The sequence below is a fragment of the Hibiscus syriacus genome, unplaced genomic scaffold (assembly GCF_006381635.1).
Source record: "Hibiscus syriacus cultivar Baekdansim isolate YM2019G1 unplaced genomic scaffold, ASM638163v2 tig00009942_pilon, whole genome shotgun sequence".
Classification (NCBI taxonomy): domain Eukaryota; kingdom Viridiplantae; phylum Streptophyta; class Magnoliopsida; order Malvales; family Malvaceae; genus Hibiscus; species Hibiscus syriacus.
The window spans coordinates 1,673,051-1,694,164 of record NW_024062205.1 but is presented as its reverse complement, the minus strand read 5'-3'; the positions used below and the strand labels follow the sequence as shown (position 1 = coordinate 1,694,164).

Below are 21,114 nucleotides of genomic sequence, written 5' to 3'. Positions count from 1 at the left end.
TGGTCATACTGGGGACAATCTAATGTGGGTATGGAGAACTAAAACCACTGAAAGAATCAGTTTTTTTATTTGGTTGTCTTACCTTGACAAGCTTAATACGAATGAAGTTAGATGCAGGAAGAATATGACTCAGAATGCGAACTACAAAGATTGCCGAGATGTTACAGAGTCCATTGACCATATATTCCGGACGTGTCGAGCAGCAAATTCCGTTTGGGAAGAACTACAAGCGAAGGAGCAGGACAACCAATTTACTTCGTTGGAGTTTAGGAGTTGGCTGAAATGAAATTGTCTATCAAAGAAGGTCGGGTTTGATGGATTAGAATGGGGTCCTTTGTTTATGGCTATAATTTGGGGACTGTGGAAGAGCAGGAATGAAAGGATCTTCAAAGAAACGAAATTTGATCCCTTTAAAGTTATAAATTATGCTAAACAGCTTGCAAGGGATATGGAGAAGTCTCTGTCAAATGCGCATAGAAGGATGGTTCATGATCCGTTCTTGATTAAATGGAAAAAACCTCCTGAGGGAGTATGGATTCTTAATACTGATGGTGTGTATAAATTGAATTCAGGCTTGGCTGCTGCAGGTGGTTTAATCCGGGACAGTAACGGTGATTGGATTGCGGGGTTCATGTTGAGATTAGGGAGGGTTAATAGTTCGATTGCGGACGGCTCGTCAGGGTCTTAATTTAGCTAAAAGTCTTGGTTCAAGAAATCTGGTCCTTGAAATGGATGCTAAATGGATTGTGGATCTATTCAATGGAGACATGAAGGAAGATTTTCCGGAATTTGAGTTGGTTACTGACTGTTTAGATATTATAAAGGAAGGATGGGTGACTGAAGTTCGACACATCTGGCGAGAAGGAAACAAATGCGTCGATAAACTGGCGAATCTGGCGCTCATTCAAGAAGACCATTCCTCCATTTTACATTCGCCTCCAGCGGAAATCCAAGCGATGTTGACAGTTGACAAGAACAAAGCGAGCGAGTTGAGAATTTAATTTTCTGTTTTCTCCTAATGTACCAAAAAAAAATCATATCAAATTTTGAGTTAGATGAAAATTCCCTACGGGCCGACAAAATAGTTGAAAAATCCACAAAATAGTTGAAAAATCCATTTTGCAGTCACGTCGCTGGCAGCCACGATATTTCCGGTCGGTCCCACTGGCCCTCACTACACGCCACGTTGCACCACCTTCTCCCTCCGCTCGTGCGGCGCGTCAAACCTCCATCTTCCACTCTCCTTCCTCTCCACTGTATACATTCCTCTCTACCAAACACAAAAAACCACCACAGCAACACATCTCTCTCCGCTTCGGAACGCAGAACTGCATTCATTTTAGTTTCTTCTTTCTGGTTTTATTGATTAAAAATAAATAAAATCTGATTTTGTTCGAGTCGTGAAACGAGAGGAGGGTGAAGGGAACCAAAAGTTATTCTTTTTCGAGGGCTATTCGTAATCTCCGGACTGATACGCAGATCCGTATTCATCTCTTCTTTTGTAAGAACTTCTAAACATTTTGCATTGTTCTAAAAAAGAGAGTAATATTTGTCAAATTAAAAAAAAATGAAACTAGTGTTTTTCGAATTCCCATTTTCTTGTACGACGCATTTACTTCAGTTTTCTGTCTTCAAAAAAATTTAGAAAATTCAACTATTGGTATTTGGAGAAAACTAATTGATAGTTTTTTCATTATTGCTTAAGTTTATATGCATTTTCGTTTTAGTTATTATTCTCTTGGAGCACAGCCTGCGATTTGGTTCATAAAATTGTCAGTTTGATCCGTTTTTCTGGGATTTTTTTTTTTGCGTTTTATTATTTGGGGATATGGGTTTTTGTTGATTGTGCTATAAACTTTTTGTGATCTGTTGAATTAGTGATCTCTTTGGGATATCCTTTTGATTTTGGATCTGAGTCTTTCTCATTCACTAGAGCAAGTTGTATTACTTTTAAGTGAGAAAATTAGGACGCATTTTCTTTGAGGATAATTGAATCCGTATTTTTCAAAAAAAAAAATAATAATAATTGAACCCGATATTAACCAAGAGGGAGACTACATTGAATGAGGCAGTTTCTGGTTGGAAAAGCAACAGGTGCTCTAAATTATGGGTTGCATTTGCTCGAAAGGCGCTCGAGCAAATGACTATGTCGAAAATAACCATGGCAAAAGGGACAAGGCTCACAAGAACTCAAGAAAAACAGCGAAGAAGCGATCTGTTTCGTTTGAAAGGGACAATGGGGTGGTTGAGACAGATGCCACTGCACGGTTGATCTCGGATCAGCAGCCTAACAATAGTGCCGTTTCAGGGCCTTCACCCTCTTCCTATGATGAGGAAAAGAAGGCTGCGTCATCGGTTGTTGAGAGGTCCCCATCTCAGCTGCAAACACGTTCAACAATGGAGGCCGAGGCGATGGGTGGACAAGGGCAGCCTAGGATATCCAGGATCGTGAATGCAACTGGTGGCCAGAGAGGTGCACAGGTAGTCGCTGGTTGGCCTTCTTGGCTTGCAGCAGTAGCAGGGGAAGCTATCAATGGATGGATACCTCGAAAGGCAGAGTCATTCGAGAAGTTGGAGAAGGTCTGCTCAATAGCTTTATCTTTTATTGCTTTTTTAGAGTTCTGATTCTTGTATTCCGCCCATTCCAGAAATTTGTGTTTTTCATATGCATATTTTTTCCCGAATGAGAATGTGTTTTGTTAATGTGCATTTTGATACAAATTATGGCAATCTGTGAGGGTCGTTTAGTTCTTTGATTTATTGATGTAATCTTTTATGTTATACTATTTTTCTGCTTTCAGTAAATATAGTTAACTGTCCCGCAAATAATGTAGATTGGTCAAGGAACTTACAGCAGTGTGTACAAAGCTCGTGACCTTGAATCCAATAAGTTAGTTGCCTTGAAGAAAGTTCGATTTGTTAATGTGGACCCTGGAAGTGTTTGTTTCATGGCAAGAGAAATTATTATTTTGCGTCGGCTTGATCATCCTAATGTCATGAAGCTTGAAGGTCTAATTACTTCCAGGGCATCTGGAAGCCTATACCTTATATTTGAATACATGGAGCATGATCTTGCAGGGCTTTTAGCAGCACCTGAGGTTAAGTTCACTGAATCTCAGGTACTTTCATATCTTCAATAGTTATTTGATTAATGTTGTTTAGATCAGCATAATGTATGTGATCTTATAATTTTCTGGACTACAAAGGAGTCTAGTCATGATGGAAGAAAACAATTTCAAAAGAAGTATGTGGCATACTGAACTGTGAGTGGCTTTCCATTGGTTTTTGATGGAACATATTGTTCATGTAGCAAAAAACCATTACAATTTACGACTCAAATAGGAAAGCAAATTTGGTGGAAACTCCTTTCTTTGGTTATTAGCTGCTTGTACAAATGGAAGCAATTTTTTTTGTCAAAGTTGCAACCTTTCATTATACTGAGTTATATTTGATGGTGAAAAATTATATTTAGCCTTTTCTTACTCAAATGGAAGACAAGGGACTTGGTTGTTAGGGTGTTCAAATGCTGAATTTTTTGTGTAACTGTGCAGATCAAGTGTTATATGCAACAGCTTCTCCAAGGACTCAACCATTGCCATAGTCATGGTGTTTTGCACCGTGACATCAAGGGCTCAAATCTCTTGATAGACTGTAATGGAAACCTCAAGATTGGTGATTTTGGACTGGCAACATTTTTCCATCCCAATCAGAAGCAGCCTCTAACAAGTCGTGTAGTAACCTTATGGTATCGCCCTCCTGAGCTTTTGCTTGGTTCTATAAACTATGGAGTTGCTGTTGATCTGTGGAGTTCTGGATGCATACTTGCTGAATTATTTGCTGGGAAGCCTATCATGCCTGGAAGAACCGAGGTACTTATTTCATTTGTTTTGGTGTGTCGATGCATATAATTTCAAACTTCTAGTGCATGGTAGCTTCTATGAAGTTTTTTTGTTCTTTTGATAGACACAAGAAACCTCCTCCTTATGGTGACATAATTATCAATATCGTATATGCATGGTTATATATATAAGTTGTGTGTGTTTGTGGATGTATGCATGTTGGTGCTCACACTTAACAAGATGGAAAAATATAAATGCAACGAGAACTTTGGGTCCCTTTTTGATATTATTACATTGGTAGACCTGGATACCAAAATTTAATCTTCAAGTCATACTAGTAGCACTCTGCAATGATCTAGGTACATAATTTGGTTGTCATTTCATGTTCCATTTATTTAACTGCCAATTATTTGCTCATTATGTGTTTCTGTTGGGTCTATTTTTACTTTTAAGGTGGTTTGGGGGAGGGGGTTTTGCTGGTGTAGACATACTCTATATACACAGCAGAGGTCATCTAATTTAGTTGATAATTTACTGGACCATGATTTAACTGATGCACTACTAGTTATTCAACATTTATCCATATAATTTTCATTATGAATGTGTACTCTGGATCTGAGCCAGAATGTACTATATGAAACTTATTGCGGTACACTTGCAGTTGAGCTTTGTGGTTTAATTTATGGCGTGTGACATTTGATCATTTCTCCTTTTTAGGTTGAACAACTGCATAAAATCTTCAAACTCTGTGGATCACCTTCTGAAGAGTATTGGAAGCGATCAAAATTGCCACATGCAACCATTTTCAAACCTCAACAACCCTATAAACGTTGTGTTCCCGAGAAATTCAAGGACTTCCCTGCATCTGCTTTGGTCCTTTTGGAGGTTCTTCTTGCAATAGAACCCGAGTGTCGTGGAACTGCTTCTTCAGCACTTCAGAGTGAGGTAAAGTTAATATGGTATTCCTCAAAGGTGTGAATTTTTCATCAAGAACAAAGCTCTTTTAGTTGTTACTTGTTACCTTATTTACTGTGTTTTTTGGGGATCAATCTGTCTGTTAGTTCAACTGATTTCCTTGAGAACTATTTATGTTGGTGAGTTTTCTTATACAAGAAAAAAGAGAATGGAATCCTCCAAAGTCTTAACCCCGATTTCGTTGGCTTGAACAGATTACCATTCACAATCTTCATAAGAGTGCCCTTATTCAGATGCAATCCCATATGGAATATGGATAGTATCTAAGAAACAGTGAGCAAGAAGTAAAAAAGAAGAAAGGAAGAGATAAGTGGGAGCGATTTTCGAGAAGAAATGAGAGAACAGGGGGAGAGTGTACATTTAGTTCCTTTCATTTCATGAACCCGTACGCTAGTGCCATCTACAATTGTATAATGAACTTGGAACAAGTATTTACCAAACCAAGACTAAGGGCCAATTAACTATTTGACTTGTAATGTTTTGTCTTGGTTGGGAATTCAAATATACCGTTTGGTTAACTTGCTAAGAATGGAAAGCATATCTTGTTTATAATAAGCAAGAAGCCTTTCTTTGTGCTTGAAATGTTATCAGTCGCATCTTTATAATTGCCCAGTTTGTTTGGTTCATTGGCACTCTTCATTTCTTCCTCTTATTTGAGAAATAACATGTTCGATAAATTGTTACTGACTTACTGCACAGCTTGTGTCTTGGTCCAGCTGGGTAGTTCTTCATTAGAATGTCAACTATGTTGGTTGCTTATGATTACTTGAGAAATAACATGTTCGATATTTCAACTATGAAATTGTTGCTGCACAGCTTGTGTCTTGGCCCTGCTGGGTAGTTCATTAAAATGTCAACAATGTTGGCCGCCTATGATTATCCTACCTTTTCATCCTTCTTACTTGTCTTCTTAACATTCTTTTTATTGACCATATTTCATTTTAGTAATTTTGTTTTAACTCAATAGTTTTTCCTTCCAGTTCTTTACAGCACAGCCTCTTCCCTGTGATCCATCTAGTTTGCCGAAGTATCCACCTAGTAAGGAGTTTGATGTCAAGCTTCGAGAAGAGGAATCTAGAAGGTATTATCTGCTCCTACTTTGTATTAGATTTTTTATCTCATCAATGTTTAAACAATGTTGTGTGAAAATTGTATTGTGGCTTATTAAACGTTAACCGATATTCTGGTCATTTAGTTCATTATGCTGGAAGGTTTTGTAACTTCTTTGCGATCTGCATTTGACATTGTGTCGAAGTACGAAAATCATGATATTTTTGGCTCACATCCTAAACATAATCTTTGATGGCTAATTAAATAACAAGGAAAGAAACTGAACTTACTAAGATCTCTCCCCCACAAGAAAGTAGGGATAGCAACCGAGTGCGGTGGGGCTGTTTTTTGCAAGGTCAGACACTGACCTGACTTGTATAGTTGTATATCTTCTTCCTTGACTCCTCCCCAACCCTTTTTTAAAATAAAAAAAAACTTGAACGACTAAATCCGACATCCGACCCAAAAAAAAGAAAAACTCTCCAGAATCCAATTCTACCTGTCCCAGAATATCACATAAATCTTTTATATTATGTTAATTACAATATATAAAAAAATTCAAATGTTTTTATAAAAGTTTGAATTATTCTAAAATTAAAAGAGGTATTTGATAAACTTTTCACTGCTGGAGGGTAAGGTTTGATCTAAAATCAACCCCATCTCGTGAGCCAATTTTCCGGAAAGAAAAAGGCTCTAAAGGGTTGGGCGAGGATAGCTTAACCCAACTGGTTTGGGTTATATTGTCATTTGTACATGAAAGAGGTGAAATTCTCAAATTGACTCGTGGTTTGTTTTGTTGATTATGTTCTTGCTATCTAAATTTCCCCTAGAAAAGGTATAAAACAATTGTTCTTCCTGTTTGTTAACTGGAAAACCAGGCAAAGAGCTTCTGGTGGAAAAGTACATGCACGTGATCCTGTTAGAAGGGTTTCAAGAGAATCTATAGCTGTTCCTGCCCCAGATATCAATGCTGAGTTACAAACATCCATACAGGTACTTTCTAGCTTGCAAGATTTATTTGCTTTTGCGCATTGCATATGCTTATGATCGTGGTGTTTGAACACTTTCCAATGCAATATCAGTCTTTTGGTCAGAACTGATGTTTACTATGTTGCTTGATACAGAAGCGGCGAGGACAGTTCAATGGAAAAAGTGTCAGTGAAGTATGCTACTCTCAAGAAGGCAGGGGTGCTGCCTTCCCTATTGAGCCTTCGAAAGAAGCAGAAAGAGTTTTATACAACTCTCATTCGGGCCGTTCAATGCAACCTAGTAGATTTGGATCTTCACGGAATAAGAAAACGAATGAGATTGAGTCTATGAAGGCATTAGCTCAAGGATTTGGTTCTCCTAGGAAGCTTGAAGAGTTGAGATCTGAAACATTACATGTCCATCGAGCAACATTGGAATTGTCCAGATTTTCTAATTCAATTGCAGTTAGGGGTAGTTCACGGTTTGATATGACGAAAGAGAATAACATAAATCCTCACTGGCCAGAGGAGCATTTTAATGCTGGATATAACCTTCTGGGTAATGCGGAGTCGTCTGAAAAGCATGAATTGTCCCGTCATTTACTCAATAGGCCAAAGGGTTCGAATGTGAAGGATGAACAACCATCTTCCAAGGAATCAGCAGCAGTGGTAAGGGAAATTGGTAAACAGAATCGGTTTTTATCATTCATCCTAAACATCCTGTTTTTTTTTCCTTCTTTGATAGATTCAACATCCATTCTTGTGACAATTGATTTCTGAATGTAAGATTTTTATGTGATGATCATTTCCTAGAAATCCATGAAAATTGAAGCTAAAAGCGAATTCTTGGCAAATAACATAGTTTATAACATTTTCTTTTACAATATTCGTAGCATAATGAACAAAAAAATTTATCAGTTTCAACTGTCGGAGTTGCTAACACTTGTCTGTGAATCTAGGGCTATGTTTCCATGAATAACCAAATCCATTATTCTGGACCATTGTTGCCTCGTGGAGGGAACCTTGAGGAAATGCTTAAAGAGCACGAGAGACAGATTCAGAATGCTTTCCGCAAAGCTCGTTCAGACAAGACAAAATTGAGAACTAACCTTGATCACAATGGACAGACTGAATCGTTACTTTAACACCTGAGAAAAGGCAGGAGACAAACCGGTAAGAAGCTTCCACTCCGGCCGAGAAGCTCAGCAGTGTATCATAGAATAGATATTAGGAAGAATTATTTTCTTTTGGAGGTTCGACAAGTCTTGCTACCAGATGATGTTCAATAAGCATGAAATTCTCATGGATTTTCGACCCAGCAACAAGGACAACCTTTCTGGCTAAAGTTCAGTCAGTTCTACCCCCCTTCCCCTCCCCTCCACCGATCGGACGACTGACAATATTGATTGCTATTTGGTGAATTGGTGATTTATCTTCGAAACTTGCATACAGGCCATTTTGTTGTTACCGTAGGTAGAGGCCTGTGATTTTCCAACTTTCAGAACTATGCTTTGTACAGCTAAAATAGCCTTCGTATAGATTGATACATATCACTGCAAATTTTTTTCGTTAATGGTCGAATCATTATCTCGAATTTTCTCGAATCTTACGGGCCTTGTTTAAAAGGATTTCACCTTTGATATCACTTGATTCAGTGGATATTTTTATCCGGCAAGGTAGCAAGTCACACACCAATGCACTACTTTCTATTGCAGTGAACTGTCTTGCTTTCTGTACAAGGCACAATTGCATATCTATCACTAACCAATGTGATATCATCTGCTTATTCCAATGACAGGTTATCAGCTTCATCTGATTCGATTTAATTCGAGCGAGTCCGATTTTATCAATTTTGATTTCGAATCGAGTTTGGATATCAGGAAAGCTTCCATTCGTTTGATCACCTGCCTTGGGAATTTAACAACCGAAATAGAAAATTTAACTTCCATGTCAGTTTCAATAACACAATAACCTATCATTGTTTGACAGGTCATTCAACTACCAAATTCTGAAAACTAAGGCTTCCCTAATCATTCATTGCTGTTACACCTTAAAAATGAATGATCTCATAAAGCAACAAATTGGGTATTAAGACAGTAACCATGTCAAATCCATTAAATCCCAAACAGAAACAAAAGAACCCTAATTTAATGAAATCCACCAAACTTGTAGATGTGCCAACCACAGTGTTGCTTCATTCACAATCCTTGCAGATGTTTTGTCTTCATCAAGTATCTGATGTTCCTTCATTTCAAAGCACAATGAAACCAAATATCATACCCTGTAGTACCACCATTTTTGTTTAAAATATCAGAAAGGGACAAAGGGCCAAACCAGTTCTTGAGTTTCTCGTAATATTTGTTTGTTTCAAACATTTCAGACAAAACATGAGGCCTAAGACCAGTCAAGCCCTCAATTTTAAGGTCCTCCTTTTGGGGGTTTTCTTTGCTTTTCTCCTCCTTTTTGTGTTGAGATCGAGTTTATCGTCGTCTTCCAAAGAAAACACATTGTCTAGGAGCACGTTACGAACTCCTGCACCAGCTAGAACATCTAGTGCTGTCAAACAAAGCAAAAGCACAGCTGATTGCTCGCCGTTGTGTGACAAGATATCGCGTACTCTCGCCCAAGCTCTCATCCACTACGCGACTTCAAGTATCACTCCACAGCAAACGTGGAAAGAGATCTCGGTCACGGCGAAAATCCTAGAGAAAAAGTCACCGTGCAACTTCCTAATATTCGGCCTAGGCCACGACAGCCTTATGTGGAGTTCGCTCAACTACGGCGGACGGACGGTTTTCCTCGAAGAAGACGAGGCTTGGATCGAGCAAATCCGACGTCGGTTTCCCATACTAGAATCCTACCATGTCACATATGACAGCAAGGTGAACCAAGCCGATAATCTCATGGACGTAGGTAGAGGACCCGAATGCACGGCGATCGTCGACCCTAAATACTCAATGTGCCAACTTGCATTGAAAGGTTTGCCGAGTGTGGTTCACGAGATGAAATGGGACTTGATAATGGTAGACGCCCCGACCGGGTACCACGAGGACGCCCCGGGGAGGATGAACGCCATATACACCGCGGGTATGATGGCGAGGAATAAAGATAAAGGTGAGACTGACGTGTTTGTCCACGATGTGAACAGAGCCGTCGAAGACAAATTCTCCATGGCATTTCTGTGTGAAGGGTACATGAAAAAGCAAGAAGGGAGGCTTAGACACTTCAGAATCCCTAGCCATAAGGAAAGCTTGGAGAGGCCGTTCTGCCCTGAGTGATGATCATACAAATTCTGTCATATTGCTAATTGATGTTATCTCGTGGGGAATTATCCCTTTTTTGTTTGAATCTATATATTAATTTCAAAGGAAAATAGGAAAGCATAGCACTATTGCAGTGCAAATTGCCATGCATGCATGCATGCTTTCTGATCTTCATTTCTTTGATCTGAGATATCAGAACTGCAGAAATTATAATAAAGATATCAGTTCTACGCTTTCTGATCTTCATTTCTTCTTTTTGGGTGGGGTATTTCATGATTTTTTTTAAATCTCTATAATTTATATTATTTAGCACCACCGGAATTCATTTATTACTCGACTAATTCAAATTAAGTACTATGTGACCTTTTATTCTAATTATTTTCTATCACAATATTAAAATTTAAACTTGTAGTAAATTAAATGCAATATATATACAAATATTGCAATCTTATTTGACAATAAAAAATAAATCAAATATGATATTGAGACCTTACAGAAATTTAATGCTTCATCATTATACCCAACTTGATATTTTTTTATAAAATTAACATAAATAATATTTAAGTTAAACTAGATTTGAAAATTATTAAGTTCTTTTTATGAATATATATTAATTCTAATATAACGTACAAAAATATTATAAAATTATATTTATAACATTAATTATCATTGGTTAAAATACATTACAGTAATCTTATAAAAATTATTTTAATTTATTTTAATAAAACTAAAAACACACAAGAAGATGAGTAATATATATATATATATATAATAACAAGTCACTTAACAACTGAAATTGTTTGATTCGTTGGCTTTGGTAATACTCATATATGTATGGGTGTTGTATCCCACATTGGAAGGAAATATCCCTTGTGAAAGGTATTTAAATGGACTCTTTTTCTCCTCCTTATTGAATGTGGATAAAGTACTTCCTTGCAATCGCGTTGTTGCAGTTTGGTTGGCTTGTGGTCTTGATAATATTTATTCTTGACATGTTGTACGTGTTTTATCTTTTTAAAGATAATATAGAAAAATTTCTAATGTTTGTAGAACTGAAATGAGAATTTTTAAAACGTATTAATAAGCTAAATAAGTTTTTAAATCGGTCAAATTAATCGCTAGAATTATCTGTATGATTGATGAAAATACGAAAATTAATCTGATGTGTTTTAACAACTGTGCTAGCTGTTGATTTTGATTTTGACTTTTTCACATATTGAACCTAAACGATTTTAGGGCTAGGTTCGAATCTTTATTATAGTAAACAAAAATATAATTTTCAGAGATTGATTTTAACAATTTGTTTGTTGATTTAATAGCTGTCTCAACGACTATCTTTCGAATGAACATGAAGAGTTTTGAGGCCAGGTTCAGCCAGCTACAGCAATATAATTACAACATTTAATCATCCAACGTTGAAGCATGTTTGAAGCCTATAAATAGAGATGTTTTTTCTCATTTTCAATCATCCAACAATTGAAAGTCATTTATCTCTTTTAAAAGTTCTCTCAAAAGATCACCGAAGATCAATTCCACCATTGTTCACTTCGACATCGAGTGTATGAATTTTTGGAGGTACAGTGTTAACATGAGGAGACGTACATCTATTGCAATGATTACACTTATCAAGGTAAAATTGTTTCTAAGACAGTGGATTTATACCACGACACGATTTATTCTATATTATTTATTTTAATTTTATTAATATTCAGTGAGTGCTAACAATTCGTTTTTCTAGTATATTTTTCCAACAGTGAACACTATGACTTAGCTTTTAACGTAAAATAATTGAAATGAAAGCATTTTTTAATTTCAATTATTCTGTCGAAAAATTTTAGATTTCAATTATCAAAGTAAAACATTCTTAAGATTTTAGTGATTAGCATTGTAGTTTACCCTAGTAATTAATAAAAAAAAGACTTAATACCCAAATAAGTGCTCAAACTATACCTTTCGTGTCAAATAAGTGCCTACATTTTTTTTACTCATCTTATTGCCTAAAATTACAAACGTTTGCACTTTAGATGACCGGACCGTCAACAACGTTAGTTTTCCCTGTTAAGTGACATGTATCATAACATGGTAATTTTAAAATTTTTATATAAAATTTTAAAAAATAAAATTATATACTTTTTAAAAAGAAACCACATAAATTTTGAAATAACACATAAATTTTGAAAAATTTCATTTCAACCCTTAAACCCACGTCGACCGCCGTCTTTCGCCGTCAAAGAAGTTGTACCTGACCTCCTCTCCCCTCAGCGACGACTGATCGAAGATAAATTGACATTTTAAATCCCGCAAACCCTAGGATGAAAACTACGATCCCATGCGACTCTGATGGTGAATCGACAACAAATACGATGATATATAACTAAGATGATTGCAAAGATTACGTTGGTGGTAGTGGCCGTGACCAGAGAGGGCAGCGACAACATATTAAGATTAGAATTTGAGATTTTGAGATTGTTTTATGATATAAGAAAAGTTATGAGTTTTTTTTATAAACATAATAATATTTTTAATATTTTTTAAAATAAATTTCAAAATGATCAGATTATGACATGTGTCACTTAAAAATAATAACTAATCCCGTTGAGTCCGAACACTTAAAGGATAAATATTTGTAACGTTAGATACCTATTAAAAAAATGTATACACTTATTTGGCAAAAAAAAATTTACAGTTTGATAACTTATTTGGGCATAAACACATAAAAAAAAATGTAGATGAGACGGATAGACTGATAGAGAGCGGTGATCGAAAGAAAACATCTGTGTTGACACGAATTTTCCTCTGTGCTCAACACTACGCCTCAAAAATCTTCAAGTCTTTTGGATCTCAACATGAGCAACGAATAGTGAGCCTTAATCTTTAATTTTTTTAATTTTCTGTATATTGCTACTTGCATTTGTTCTTAAAAAGTTGAATATTTGCTCGTTTGTCTCTCCATATATATTTATTTTTTTAATATTTTTTCTAGCGATTATCTGTTCAAACTTCTGCTTATCGGTGACTCCTCCGTCGGGAAATCCTGTTTGCTTCTCAGATTCGCTGTAAGTTTAATTTCTTGTATCTGTTATTGTTTTTTTTTCTAAATTTAAATTTGCTTTTCATTTATTTATTTTTACTTGTTTTGACATCGTCAGTTTGCTTTTTAGTTAATTTTTTATCGTTTAATTAAGAATAGTGATTGATGAGATTGATTTTAAGGCTAATCTCAAGTTTAATTAGGAGCTAAGGAATTTAAGTGTTTTTCCCCCCTCTTTAATCTTTCCAGGATGATTCTTACGTGGATAGCTACATCAGTACCATCGGTGTTGATTTCGTGAGTTTCTTTCTCTCTGTCGCACAAATGCATGTAAGTTTGTTTCATGTATTAAAGAATGTGATAATTTATTTTGTTTAATTGTTTATATTTAGAAAATCAGAACTGTGGAGCAGGATGGAAAGACAATCAAGCTTCAAATTGTGAGTATAAACATGTTTCTTCAAAGAAAGTGGTGCTAGGTATTTGGGATCATGCTCATTTAGGCCTGTAATTGTTGTTTTGAAGTTTTTTTTTTCTGCTCAAAACTTGTTCAATTAGCATTGTTTGGAACTTCATAATTATACGTTCCATTCAGTAAAGCTAGTTGAATTGTGAGACTCTCGACTCGAACTGCTGGTTTGAATTGTGAGACTCTCGACTCAAACTGCTGGTTTCATAGAAGAAATAATACGCCACAACATAGATTATGTGGTTGAACAGTACCATATTTTTCAGTATCGGATGTTTGTCTTTACTTATGAGTTCAATAGGAAGTGAGGGTTTGCATGGTTAAACTAACCTAAGTATTGATGCAACTGAAAAGAGAGTTAAATTGTGTAACTCATGCAGGAATTTTAGTTGTGGTCAATGGGATGGTGTTGATGGTGTTTATAGGACAGGTTTAATTTGTTAATCCAATTTCTTTTTCCCTGACAGTTGACCATGGCTGTCTAGTGTTGGGAAAATGTGCAAGGAAGAGCCATGCATCATTCCCCTAAAATATTGTTTCCTCCCTTTTTCAGTTGGATCTCTATTAACATGTAATATTTTACTCTTATTTTTTTAGTGGGATACTGCTGGACAGGAGCGTTTTAGGACTATCACGAGCAGTTATTACCGAGGAGCTCATGGGATAATAGTAAGAAACTGAACCAGACTGTTTTGTAAATCATAAAAATTTATCAAATTAGACCTTGGTATGGGTTTGGGGTGTGTTTCAAACAAATTTCATCATCTTTTAATTGATTTATATTCTTGCAAATACAAGAAACATTAATTCAATATTCTGGATTTTGTTTCAACATGCAAATTGCTATGCGAACCCAAAACTACCTGTCTTATCCTGTATTTCTCAATTTGTGAAAGAAGGGATTTACTTTTTAAGAAATCTTCAAATCTTAGCATATCGAAGAACTCAAAACAAGGTGATGTTTTTTCTTGTGAAATGATTGTTAAGCATATCACTTTCCTATTTCACTTTTTTTTTCTCTGCTTAAGTGTTTCAATATCCTTTTGCGTATTGGGATTGCAACAGATTGTCTACGATGTTACTGAGACGGAGAGCTTCAATAATGTCAAGCAGTGGTTGAATGAGATCGACAGATATGCTAATGACAGTGTATGCAAGCTTCTTGTTGGCAACAAATGTGATTTAGTTGAGAACAAGGTTGTTGACACGCAAACAGCGAAGGTATGTTTTGTTGCTTTTAATGTTTAAACTTTTATCATTGGTTAATTCTCTTATCTTCCAGAGATGTTCCTCTCTTTTCAAAGCAAGTGGATATTGATTGTTAAAATAACAAATCGGATGAACAAATGCAACCTGCTGCTACTGATGAGATAATTTACTGCAGGCATCATAGCTTGATTAATTTGCAATTTTGTTGTTCAATGAACTGCAGGCATTCGCAGATGAACTTGGGATTCCCTTTCTGGAGACGAGTGCTAAAGATTCAATTAATGTGGAGCAGGCTTTCTTAACCATGGCCGGTGAAATCAAGAAAAAGTAAGACGACTGCAACTCTTCCATATGTTCCTTTTTTTTAAGGAAAAGAAATACTACGATTTATTTACTTGTTTTCTAGTAATTGATTATTGTTTATTGGTAAGATATCACCACTGTCACTGACCAATAGTTCCTCACTGCGATTCATAGCACTTAGGTCTTGCATTCGATGTATCTGCCTGTAGCATTGCTTGTTTATTCTGGAGTTTACCATCCTAGATTGTCCGAAAATTCATTTTCATTCTTGTCCAAGTCTCCACCTTTTATTTATTTATTTATATTTTTCATATATATTGTTATTGAACTTTACCTATATGGTTTCTTGTCAAAATCTTTGCAGAATGGGTAGCCAGCCAGCTGCGAACAGGTCAACCGGAGCCGTTGAGATGAAGGGACAGCCGATCGAGAAGAACAACTGCTGTGGCTAGTCAACCATGTAACGATCTAACTCAGTTTTAGAGACCGTAAACATGTTGTATGGCGTATGAACCTTTCAGAAACTAAAACTTCTACCTGCACGAACCCTCTGTTGTAAGTACAAGTTGTCATGCTTGTTATATGTAATTTGTTTCTTAATATTTGGATTAAAACCATTTGCGTATCTTTGCTAAGCGAAGCTAAATTTAAATGGAACCGAAGTGGATTGCCATGCCCTCCCAACTCATTGATGAGCAGATCAATTCAAACCGTTACAATTTACAGAAAACGGTTCCTTATTGGTAACTCCTTTTTATTATGGCAAAGCATTTAAAAATTAGTTACAACAAAGAAAACTTCTTATCGGACATATGAGCTGCCACGTTTCACTAGACTTGTTTTGATATAATTAATGGTATTCGATCAATCGATGATCCAAATTGGATATTACAAAGATTTATTATAAAGATAGTTTTCTTAATTTAGTTTTTTTATGTTCAATTGTCAAGTTTTACATGATTGATTTTACTTGAATGATTGTTGCATGGCACGTAAAAATGTGCAAGTATACACAATCGAATAAGTAATATAATAGTGAGTGAGTATCGTTCACACAAGGATTTGAGGGATTTCCAAATTAAGCTAATGCACCAAGACTAAAGACTATAATGTATAGATATATGGTAGCATGAACAAGTGGATAAGAATGCTATGGTAAAATGGAAGGTATGAAGGCAGAATACTATGGTAATGTGGCAAGTATAGAGTGTGAAATGTTGTGACAATCAGTAGAATAACAATTCAAGAATGGTAAGGTAAAAATGTTGAGAATCTGGATATGAAATAAGATAACCTGATGACCTCGCACAAACAAGCTACAATTGGGATAAATGATAGAGTTACTAAGGAATCATATGGCTTGTCTTGTAGAATGGTTCAAACATTTCATACATGCATTGCTTGACAGAGTTCGCTGAAAGTGTTCTTAGGCTATCTCTAATAAGGAACCTGATAGTGAAAATGCTACGACAATCTCTCTCAACATGAGTTGTAGCAAGATCCTATCGACTAACGGACTAAGTACTACTTCTTTTAGTCTTTGAAATCCTCTCCTTCTCTCTAAGGTGGATTAGAGTTTTGCTTCCCAGCTCGATCCCATTGCTCACGTTGATCTCACCTAACTCTCTCAAATATTAGGCATCAAACTTAAGAAATAGCTACTCTTGTAAGCTCCTATAATCGTAAGTAAATAAATATAATGAGCATATAACATGAAAATATAAACCATTCATTTCAACAAACACATAATCATCCAAAATAACCCACACCAAATAAGCAAGTTCATGGTGGGTACAAATCATCCACAAGAATAATTCGTTTCATTACAAGCCCATGAAAGAAATAAAATGAAAGCACAAAGGTAAGAGGAAACTCCCAAACATGTGAGTTGCCGTGACTTCCTTGAACTACTGTGAACTGCCTTAGCAAACTAGCTTCTCTCAAAGGTCTAGCTTGCTATCCCCTTGAAGCTTGGCTATGGAAGACACCACGAAGGAGGAAGAAAAGGGAAGAAAAAATGGAAACTTTTGTGGTCGTCTTCCTCTCTTGCTTATCTCACTCTTTCTCCCAAAAAGCTCTCTTAAATGTAAGGCATCTTTATCTATTTATACTAAGGGAATCCTTAGGGTTTTGTGTCAAAATTCTCTTGGTACCCTAGGTATCATTCCCTTCACGTGAAGGGGTAGGCATGACTGGTAGTGGGGCTCACAAGAGCAACTGGCAGATGAAATCACGTGTGAACATAGACAGCTGGCACCTTTCATCAAAATATCTTCGTCATTTTCTATCCAGGAATGCCGGCCAGAATCCTGTAGCATTTCATTAAATCTTCTCGTCCAAAATGCTACAGCAAATCACTACTTCTCCTTCTACCCTATTCATCTACACATCATCACCAAAGCACAACTTTTCCCATTAAACAACATTAGTTTTGTAAATAAAATGCTGCAACAAAACACCACATCCATATGCAACTATATGAGCCTAAATGCAACTATGTGAAACTAAATAGTCTTTTAGGCAACCAATAACCTAAGTAAAAAAGCGCAAAATATAACATTTTTACAGGATTATCAATTATCTAATATCTCATTCTATTAGAATAATAAGTAATTAGTTCATTAGTCTTGTTCTTAAAAAGAGTAAAGTTCTCGAGACAAGTGATGTTATATTTCATAATTTAGGGATTAAAAAAAAGATAATTTCCATAGATATATGATTTACTTGCGGATTCATATAATATTTCTTCCAAATCTCTTTTTTAACCATTGAGATGTTTTTTTAACCATTGAGATTACAACATGGGCACATTTCACAGATATAACTATTTAAATCTAAGATCGTAAAAAATAACACTTCTTTTTACCGTTAAATTTACTCAATGAATAATTTAATCAATTAGAATTAGAATACTAATATTTAAATTTAAAGAAGAAAAAAAACGAATTTGAAATTTTGAGAATACATTTGGGTTTGGATTTTACGAAAATTGTATAAATGCCATCCCTTCATAGCAAAATCATCAATAACTTGAAAAGGTACTAGAGCAATAACTTGAAAAGGTACTAGAGCATGAATGGTTCAAATGTTTGTAATAGTCACAAAAGATAGGGTTAGACCATAAAGCACAAATTTAATACCCAAAAAGAGCTGAGGATCGCAGTGAATAAAAAGATCATGTTCAGGATGACGAGCAGCAAGCCTTTTTCGTGTTGACATACGAAGTTCCGACGTCGATGGTCTTCCCTTCTTTAATACTCGCAGGTGCCGGTTCATCTGAAGAAAGGGATTTCTTACTAATTATGCGGTATATTTCAGAGAGAATGGTCTGGAAAGCCTTCTCAACATTTGTTGCTTCCAGTGCAGATGTCTCGATGAAGGAAAGTCCCTCTTTCTCTGCAAAGCTTTGACCGTCCTCCATTGCAACTGCTCGGAGATGCTTTAAATCAGTCTTGTTCCCGATCAACATAATCACAATATTAGAATCTGCATGGTCCCTGAGTTCCTTCAGCCATCGGCTTACATTTTCAAATGTTGTCGGCTTCGTAACATCATAGACCAGAAGAGCTCCAAGTGCACCCCTGTAGTAAGCACTGGTTATTGCTCTGTACCGTTCCTGACCGGCAGTGTCCCATATTTGCGCTTTCACGGTTCTTCCCTCAACCTGAAAAAAGATAGATATATTATGAACATCTAACCTTATCACACTCAGGCCATGACTGTATTTCTCATGGCTAACATGCAGGAGAAAAATGAGAAAAAAGAGAGACAAATCAACACACGAATTTTCCTATTGTTTCCAGACGATATAAATAGGACTAAAATCTAAACTTATTTACCTTCGATCGGTTTTAAGATGGTCGAACCTTGGACCTAATGTCAACCAAGACTTGAAAGAAACAACGCAAGTCTTTTATCACTACACCACAAGCTGGGACCCTTTCTAATGAAAAATTACTACCAACTCAATTTCAAAAACATATCGTTCAAACATTCAACATGTTCTAGCAACTAAAAGAATAACCTTCAATCTTAAACGCAAGCCACATATTTTTTCACATCAAAATGCGGATTAGCATTGCCAATGATCTATCACTTTATCATGCATTTCTATTGCAAAAAGAAGAACATGATCATCTCCTTAACTTGAGGTGATAACCGATGAATAAACTAGCCAATCACAACACCTATTTCTCAAATTTATGGATTTGTGGTGCTTATTCGGTAATGAGCTTGAAATATCTACACATATTAGTGAATTAAAAATTCATTCCATCACAATTATCATATTGAATCTTCAACTAGATTATATAAAATGTATGAATTCCGTTCTCGCAATAAATATAGCATATGAAACCGAAATCGAAATCCGAATCTTTAAATTTATGCTTTCAAACATATATTTTTCTAATATAGGAAGATTATCTGGTACCAATTTTCAATCATAAATTCATAATACAAAGAGAACCCACTAAAGATGAACAAACCAGAACTATGAGATTTAATAAACTTAATTTATTCAGGTTATGTTCATGAACCATAGTACTAAACTACGGCCACAATGTAACGGCCACATCGCAACAGCTTTCAGGGTCATCGCGACACCGCAGCCGCAATTTAGAAACATAGTTATTTTTACGAAACAAATCACGTTATCCGCAACCACGACACCGCATCTGTAATTTAGTACTATGTCGTGAACATTAACTCAAAATTTTGGTTTAATTTGCTATATAAACTGTAAGGACGAAGTGCATATATGTATGGTAAATTCAAATATTCGGAAACTCTAAAAGGCATGAATTTATCAAATTCAATACTAAATAAACATACACAAATTCATAGATTTAAGAAATGATTAAAAAAATCTTTACATTGATGTGTGCAATCACTCGATTCACACTATTTTTGAAATCCAAGCAAAAGAATTAAGAGAAATTCGAACAGGAAAGAGAGATTAAAGAAGCAACAAATCAGATCTACTGCATGTTAAGGACCGGAAACAATTTACCAACAGAAATCAAATCTATACTTCATGAGAAAAATACAATTAATTAAATACCAAAAAAACACAAAAATGAAGAAAAGAGAGAGAATTGTTACTTGGAGAGTGCGAGTGGCGAATTCGACTCCGATGGTAGATTTAGATTCCAAGCAAAACTCGTTCCGAGTAAATCGGGAAAGCAAGTTAGATTTTCCTACACCGGAATCGCCGATTAATACAACCTTAAACAAATAATCGTACTCTTCGTCCGGTCTCCTCGCCATTTTTTCCGTTTACGTCTTTGGTTAGAACTTGGAATTGGTGTGAAACATACCGCTCACTGTTGCGCGTTGATAATGATTCGGTGGGCAATATGACGAAAAGGCCCTAAACAGTTCTACGTATCGGTGGTAGCTGTTAAGGGTAATATGTGAAATCAGAATTACTTTTTAATAAATAATTAGTTATGGTTTAGAATAGGTAGAAGTCAAAATCAATACGACGCAGTTTCTGCGAAAATTAGTATCATGGTTAACTACCATTATTATAAATGTCAAAAATCCAGTAATAAACTTATTTAATATCCTAAATTTGAAACATTATGTCGTTGTGTAAATTCGTAATTTTATTATATCATAGTCAGCAGTCTTCCATCTATTTAGGTTCTCATAACTTTTTCGACTTTTTGTCATATTCACCATTCTTATATGTTCTCTATATTCATTATTTCATATTCGTCCAGAGATGGTGACGGAGGTGTTAAGATCGCTCTATTCCACGTTGGCATCCTTTTGATTTCTTCAACTACGAAACATGGATAATCTTCAATTTTCATATTTGCTATATTTTTTAATAGCGGTATAGACTCTTCATCATATATGGTTTCTTCTAAAGAAAAGTCTTCAACCATTATTCTTTTCCCACCAGTTCGGAGTCTATTTTCATTTTCATGAAGAATAAATTCAGTTGTGACTTTCAAATCAACTCCTGTTTGTATTTGATAATAGGTGTGATCATTGATGC

At 35.7% G+C, this 21,114-nt stretch overlaps 4 protein-coding genes across 5 annotated transcripts; 3 read left to right on the top strand and 1 right to left on the bottom strand.

Annotated features, from left to right (window-relative positions):
* The first annotated feature begins 1,872 nt into the window (after positions 1-1,872).
* LOC120203506 (probable serine/threonine-protein kinase At1g09600) lies at positions 1,873-8,195 on the top strand. Of its 2 annotated transcripts, XM_039203788.1 has the most exons (9): positions 1,873-1,995; positions 2,033-2,580; positions 2,835-3,119; positions 3,552-3,869; positions 4,557-4,784; positions 5,795-5,895; positions 6,743-6,857; positions 6,989-7,501; positions 7,792-8,195. In XM_039203788.1, the coding sequence occupies exons 2-9, from the start codon at positions 2,107-2,109 to the stop codon at positions 7,975-7,977; spliced, it is 2,220 nt and encodes a 739-aa protein (XP_039059719.1). In that variant the 5' UTR covers positions 1,873-1,995; positions 2,033-2,106; the 3' UTR covers positions 7,978-8,195. The 2 variants fall into 2 exon arrangements, with proteins under 2 accessions (XP_039059719.1, XP_039059717.1); XM_039203786.1 differs by lacking the exon at positions 1,873-1,995 and having other exon boundaries at positions 2,002-2,580.
* Positions 8,196-9,106: 911 nt separating this feature from the next.
* On the top strand, positions 9,107-10,311 carry LOC120203507 (glucuronoxylan 4-O-methyltransferase 1-like). The gene has a single exon (XM_039203789.1). It carries the CDS (start codon positions 9,220-9,222, stop codon positions 10,108-10,110), a length of 891 nt encoding a protein of 296 aa, XP_039059720.1. The 5' UTR covers positions 9,107-9,219; the 3' UTR covers positions 10,111-10,311.
* Positions 10,312-12,846: 2,535 nt separating this feature from the next.
* On the top strand, positions 12,847-15,707 carry LOC120203509 (ras-related protein RABD1). The gene is made up of 8 exons (XM_039203791.1): positions 12,847-12,955; positions 13,079-13,151; positions 13,376-13,423; positions 13,519-13,566; positions 14,193-14,264; positions 14,661-14,816; positions 15,028-15,131; positions 15,472-15,707. The coding sequence occupies exons 1-8, from the start codon at positions 12,942-12,944 to the stop codon at positions 15,557-15,559; spliced, it is 603 nt and encodes a 200-aa protein (XP_039059722.1). The 5' UTR covers positions 12,847-12,941; the 3' UTR covers positions 15,560-15,707.
* A 2,490-nt stretch (positions 15,708-18,197) lies between these two features.
* Positions 18,198-20,405, bottom strand: LOC120203508 (ras-related protein RABA2a-like). Its single transcript, XM_039203790.1, has 2 exons — positions 20,211-20,405; positions 18,198-18,771 (listed from the first exon to the last, which is right to left on the bottom strand). The coding sequence occupies exons 1-2, from the start codon at positions 20,373-20,375 to the stop codon at positions 18,289-18,291; spliced, it is 648 nt and encodes a 215-aa protein (XP_039059721.1). The 5' UTR covers positions 20,376-20,405; the 3' UTR covers positions 18,198-18,288.
* Positions 20,406-21,114: the final 709 nt, after the last annotated feature.